This window comes from Glycine soja, chromosome 18 (genome assembly GCF_004193775.1).
Source record: "Glycine soja cultivar W05 chromosome 18, ASM419377v2, whole genome shotgun sequence".
NCBI lineage: Eukaryota > Viridiplantae > Streptophyta > Magnoliopsida > Fabales > Fabaceae > Glycine > Glycine soja.
In genome coordinates, this window is record NC_041019.1 from 717,335 (window position 1) to 723,334 (window position 6,000).

General features: G+C 29.8%; 1 protein-coding gene and 1 non-coding gene across 2 annotated transcripts; one reads left to right on the forward strand and one right to left on the reverse strand.

The window, feature by feature from the left end:
• Positions 1–1,911: 1,911 nt before the first annotated feature.
• TRNAV-AAC lies at positions 1,912–1,985 on the reverse strand. Its single transcript has one exon. It is a non-coding gene; the product is annotated as a tRNA-Val (tRNA).
• Positions 1,986–3,947: 1,962 nt separating this feature from the next.
• On the forward strand, positions 3,948–5,299 carry LOC114395776. The gene is made up of 3 exons (XM_028357620.1): positions 3,948–4,050; positions 4,451–4,539; positions 4,957–5,299. The coding sequence occupies exons 1-3, from the start codon at positions 4,021–4,023 to the stop codon at positions 5,105–5,107; spliced, it is 270 nt and encodes an 89-aa protein (XP_028213421.1). The 5' UTR covers positions 3,948–4,020; the 3' UTR covers positions 5,108–5,299.
• Positions 5,300–6,000: the final 701 nt, after the last annotated feature.

The following is a 6,000-nucleotide window of genomic DNA, read 5'->3' on the forward strand; positions in this document are numbered from 1 at the left end:
TAATTAACGTCCATCCAAACGGTTATGCCTAATGAATCATTCCTATATCAAGGTCTTAAGTTATATTTTTTTTATCACCATGACATTAATGCAAAATATCTACCAATTTTATTAATAACTAATCTGCATCAGAGAATTTGACTGATCACCTTTAATGAGATCTTTCCTTCCAATCACATTTTTTCATTCACAATGCTCAAACTTGAGACCTTACTTAATGAAATTGAGTCTAGGACCATTTGGATCAACGACTTGTTAGTAAAATCTTAAGTTAATAAAAACAACCTTAATTTTTTCTCATAATAAAACATAGTATGAAAAATGTATTAGTCAATAATAGTAAAGTAATTGTTGAATATTATATTTTGTTTTACCCTATGTTTGGTTGAAGAGAACATAAAAAAAATAAAGAGAAAAAAATACACAAATAACAAAACATACTTAAGGGTCTAATAAACTCACATGTCTTAACTCAATAGAAACTCAACATACTTAAGCACCTCAACTCAATTAAGGTCTGGCTAACTTAAGGACCTCGATCGACCCAAAGAAATATGTAGCAACAATGATTGAATTGAATGTAAAACAAAAGTTTGAATATTACCTAATGTTTACCACCCTCCCACTCTAACGTCACTTTGCATTCATACAAGGCAGGAAATGCCTCTTCGAAAGGCTTGGGCTATTGTGACTATTCAAGCCACACTCGCCTCAAACACCCTCTTTGTTGTTGCTATTTCAGAAATTTCCGTAGTACCTCTAGTATGGGCAACTTTGTGTGATCTCATAATCGATAAGGTAATCGCAGGTAATTAGTTGACCAAGTTTCACTAAAACCATGCTACCTGATGCTTATAAACAGCGAAGACAATCCACAATTCAAGTAAGAGACTCCTCACTCTACCATTACTCTACAATCCAAGCGTCAAATTTACCAAACTTGTATGTGTAACTAAATGATCTATCAAGTCTCGTTCAACTTACATATTTATTTATTATAGTCAAATTCAAGTTACCAACTTTTTATGCGTCACTGATACAATACTTCATCATGTTTCATTCAACTTCCACATTTCTTTGTTATATATAATAACAAAAACTTTAAACTACTCCGTGCTTAAACTTAAAATAGCTAACTACTAAAGCGCTTAATTACATTGTTGTTTGTTTCAATTTGTAATTACTTGCTTCGTTGACTCCTTTGTATTCTATTATATTTACCTATTTTATGTCATTGTGTACTATATTGAAATGGTGAGGCTTGAGCGTGATGCTTGACATCAGTCTTCACGTTCTGTTAATCAATAATCATATGCTGCAAGGTTCAATACCTTACTAATTATTTTATATGCTAGTTCAGTATTTATATACCAAGAGAGGAACGCCAAGGTTATGCTGCATGCGAGGCATGGAACATGAACTCACCAGTGAAACTCCCAACTTTATTTAAATATTGTACCGGGATCGTAAACAATTCAATATCGGTCAACAAATACAAAATTTCTAGATCTATGATAAAATAGAAGCAGAGTCAAATAAGGAAACTCCTTTATACCAATTTTCCATCCCTGATGTACATTTTAGATCGCCCAATATTTGACAACTGTGCTGTGACTAAAAATTAATTGGTGAATTATGTGATGAATTGTTTTGTATTCAAACGAATCAACAAAGGTTAGTACAAAATTCCAAGCATCCAGAAGTTCCTGGCAAACAAAAAAAATAAAATTAGCATCCACAAGGTCCAACTCCAAGGATAATTTGATTTTGAACATAGAAAAGAACTAATGAAACTCATTACCGATAGAGTACCAAAATATTACAGGGGTATACATGTTTCGCAGCATTTTTATTGAAAATGTCCATTTGGATTAAAACATTAAATTAGAAAAAATGATTTAAAATGAAATATGGCGTCGCCCGGACTCGAACCGGAGACCTTCAGTGTGTTAGACTGACGTGATAACCAACTACACCACGACACCATCACTTCGTTTGCAAGAATTTCTGGAAAAATAATTATATGTTTATTATAATTGAATTAAGCCATTTCGTTTTCCTAAATGGCTCAAGCGAAAGCGTTCAACTTTCGGGGTCATACATCCCTAATTTGGAATCCACTTTAACTTTTTTCATTAAAAAAATATATTTTATAACATGTAAGATTGCTGGGGAATGAAGTAAGGTGCCTATGGGTTCACATGCATGCAAAAAATATCTATTTAGCATAAAAATACATATTTAATTTTTTCTTATGTAAAAGTTTTTGAACCAATAATAATCACACAATACGAGGAGAATTAATCCTTGGCATAGCAGGTTGAATGACCTATGTGATTTTTGACCAACAAAACTAACTAAACATACATATAATTGGTTATAAAAATAATCCAACTTTTACACTTGTCCCAAACACATCCGTTCCAACAAGAAATTACGGCAAATCTGATTTTTTATAGTAATAATAAATTTATTATTAAATGAAAATATAAAATATATTTAGGTTATATTTTGCCAAACTAGTATTTGAAAATTAAAAAAACTAACATTACAAGTGTTCAATAAAATTAATCATTAAAGTCGTTAAAAAATATAAAATAACAAAAAAATAATAAAATCATGATTTATTTAAAAATAAAAAAATAATAAATATATTAAGAATAAAAAATGAAAAAATATAAAAAAAAATACTAAACCATCAAACAAACTTTTTGACCATTAAAAAAAGTAAAGATCTAAAATATTTTTTCTAACATAACCTTAAAGAGTGTGTTTGGATGAGAGAATTTAAAATTCTGAGAAATTTTAAATTCTAAGAATTTCAAATACTTCAATCGAAATTCTTTTATTTTCAAAATTTTGTGTTTGGATAAAAAAAATTAAAATTATGAGAGTGAAAAAGAGAGAAGATATGATTGGTATACTAATTATACTTGTTCCTCTATGCTTACACCCGATCGATATTCCATGAGTTAGACGGTATTGTTTCTTGAAGAATAATGTAAGAAGATAATTTCAATTTCTCATTTTTTAGAAGAAAATTGAAATTCCAGACTTTTAGTTGTTTAAAATTTTGTTTTAAAATTTCAAAATTTTAAAATTTTCAAAAAAAAAACATCCAAACAATGAATTCTAGATTATAGAAATTCAAATTCTCTTGATAAACTACTTACATAAGTGAAAATTCTCTATCCAAACGCACTTTAAAGAATCATTAACTATTTTCATTAAAAACATAATTGTTCAAATGTTTAACTTAAATATGTTTTTATCTCTTAAATTTGAATCATTTTTATTTTCATCTTTTAATTAAAATTTATTTTTTAGTTTTCAATTTCAAAAAATATTTTTATTTTCTCTATATAAAAAAATAAACATCTCAGTTATCTCAAAATCAATTTGAGATTTTTTTTTATAAAGAGAGATTAAGAAAACATTTTTAAAAATTGAGAGATTAAAAAAGAATATTCGAGATTAAAATTTTCAGATCATGCCAGTTATGGAAACATTTAAAAAAAAAAAAATACATTGCCCGACATTTTATTCCAGTTGTTTGATGGTCATACGCAGAAACAAGCTGTTCAAGTTGGATTCTTCAACCTTGGTCCTCACGCATATTTAGAATGCTGCACTTTAACGCTTTTGGAAAGAAAAAAAATTAACGAAATGCATTCTTCAAAAGAAAGTGCCACTTTGGCCAATAAAAAAGCAGCAATTAGGCACATACTAAAACAATATCAAGATCTAATTTTTATTTTTTTATTTTAAGAAAAGTATATTCCAAAAAAGGAAGAGCCCAAATTGAACCAAGAAAGTAGGAATCCGACCATTCATTTCATTTCATTTCATTCACAATTGGCGGCGGTGACACGTTGCTGACCAATTCTTTGAATTTGGTACCCACATCCTCATGGTTACCGAATTTCTCCGGTTATTACATAAACCTGCCCCCTCATTCCTCATTTTCTTCGAAAGCCTCTCTCTCTCTCTCTCTCTCTCATTCCTGCCTCTCTTCTCAACATGGCCGCCAACAGATGGTTAAAACCTGAGGTACTTAATTTCCTGTTCCCTTGTATCTGTATGCATCTTAATATTAATATTCAATGTATAGTAAGAGAAAAACTTTTGTTAATGTTCTTACATGTTAAAATAAGAAAATATTTATTATAGAAATCAGGAGAAACCGTAATGAATAATGTAATTTTACTTTAAAAAAAAAATCTTTTTAGTTTCTTAAATAATGTACCAAAAAGTCAAGGATGTTGATTAATATTTACTTAAGAGAAATTATTATAATATATCAAATTTAACGCAATAGAAATACAGACCTACAATCAATGCGTGTGTTTTTGCTTAGTATAGCATAGTGAAATTTTGTTTAATACACCGAAGCATTTAATATTTGATGTGAATGTGATGATATGCTAAACGGGTTTTGTTACGTGAATAGGTATACCCACTGTTCGCTGCAGTTGGTGTGGCTGTTGGGATCTGCGGTATGCAACTTGTCAGGAATATAACCACCAATCCTGAAGTCAGGTATATATGGATCTTTCATATATGTATACAAGTTGTTGGTTTGGACTTCATTTGATTTTTCATTGTTCAGATTCAATGTTTCCTTGATCGAAATACAATTCCATATGTAAATTATTGTTAGACATGTAGCTATATATATGTTTAATTGCTGCACCATAATTTTTGAAAACTTGCATAATTCTTTTCTTTGGATCTATTCCTCATATTATTGTTTTAGGGTGGATGAAACAATTTAATGATATCTAGATCTACTTTATGTTATTTTTTCATCATCAACAATAGAACTACTTGAATCAATGCATCAAAAAATGTATTAGGGACGAAGATTGAAATTGAAGCTAGGTACATAGTGCAAAAATATTTGCTTATTTTGGAACTGGTCTGATCTGTGATTATTGAATTTGATTATGCTCTCAGGGTGACCAAACAGAACAGAGCTGCAGGAATTCTTGAGAATTTTGCAGAGGGAGAGAAATATTCACAACATAGCCTGAGGAAGTATGTCCGCGGCAAACAACCTCAGATTATGCCATCCGTCAACAACTTCTTCTCTGATCCATCAAACTAAAGCAAATGCCAAACATTCTGTTCTTGAGAATTTATTTCTGGGATTAATTTTTTTGGCTTAATTTCCAGTATTGGGATTGAGAAGTAGGACAGAGGGATTTGATTTTTCAGATAAAGATGTACTATGATTCTGTAATTTGTTGATAGATGACATTCAAACTGTCTAATAATAAAATTTTATACTTCGCATTTATAAATGGTCTTCATCAGTTTTTTTTTTTATGCTGTTAACAGAAATTTTCACGCAGTGTTATTTCTTCTTAAAATTTCAATTGATAATTTAATTTAGATAGTAAAAACAAGAGCTTACTAATGAAATCCAAACATTGGGTCATGACTCATAAGTAATTCTCAGTGAATCAAATAAATAAACCATCGTTTATATTGTACATCTCCTTTATTCTATCCTCGGTACTAAACATGAGTTGCATGCCTATTGAGAATATTGTTTAATATACAGCAATAATTTCTTCACCAGATAAATTCTAATACGAACCTGAAAAAGTTATTGATCTGGATGCTGTTTTAGAGTAACCGAGTTAGTCCTTAGGGTACATTGAAACAAGGTTGGATCCTGAGGAATTATGCCAAGCTTAGATCCTAAATCCAGCATAGAAATTTAGCAAATATGTCTACAATGTATCAATCCATCAGAAGGCTCCATCACTCCAAAGAGAGCTTGAACTAAAAAGTGGAATTCCCCACCTTTATGTCCTGCCTGACTTATTTCACACATATAAACATATAAGTGCATGTTTGGATTCCAGTTTAAGATGTATGAATTTTAAAATAAATCTAATAGTCCACAAATTTAATTTTGCAAAAGAAAGGATTTGAATATTTTTACAAACTTCACTTTGCTTCAAACGTCTGTTTATAACCGAAAAACAAATA

Excerpts from the sequence above, each read along its gene's own strand:
- LOC114395776 (XM_028357620.1), top strand. The coding sequence starts at position 4,021 with ATGGCCGCCAACAGATGGTTAAAACCTGAG. Across the intron at positions 4,051-4,450 it reads ACAGATGGTTAAAACCTGAG|GTATACCCACTGTTCGCTGC; the intron begins GTACTTAATTTC and ends TTACGTGAATAG. Across the intron at positions 4,540-4,956 it reads ACCACCAATCCTGAAGTCAG|GGTGACCAAACAGAACAGAG; the intron begins GTATATATGGAT and ends TTATGCTCTCAG.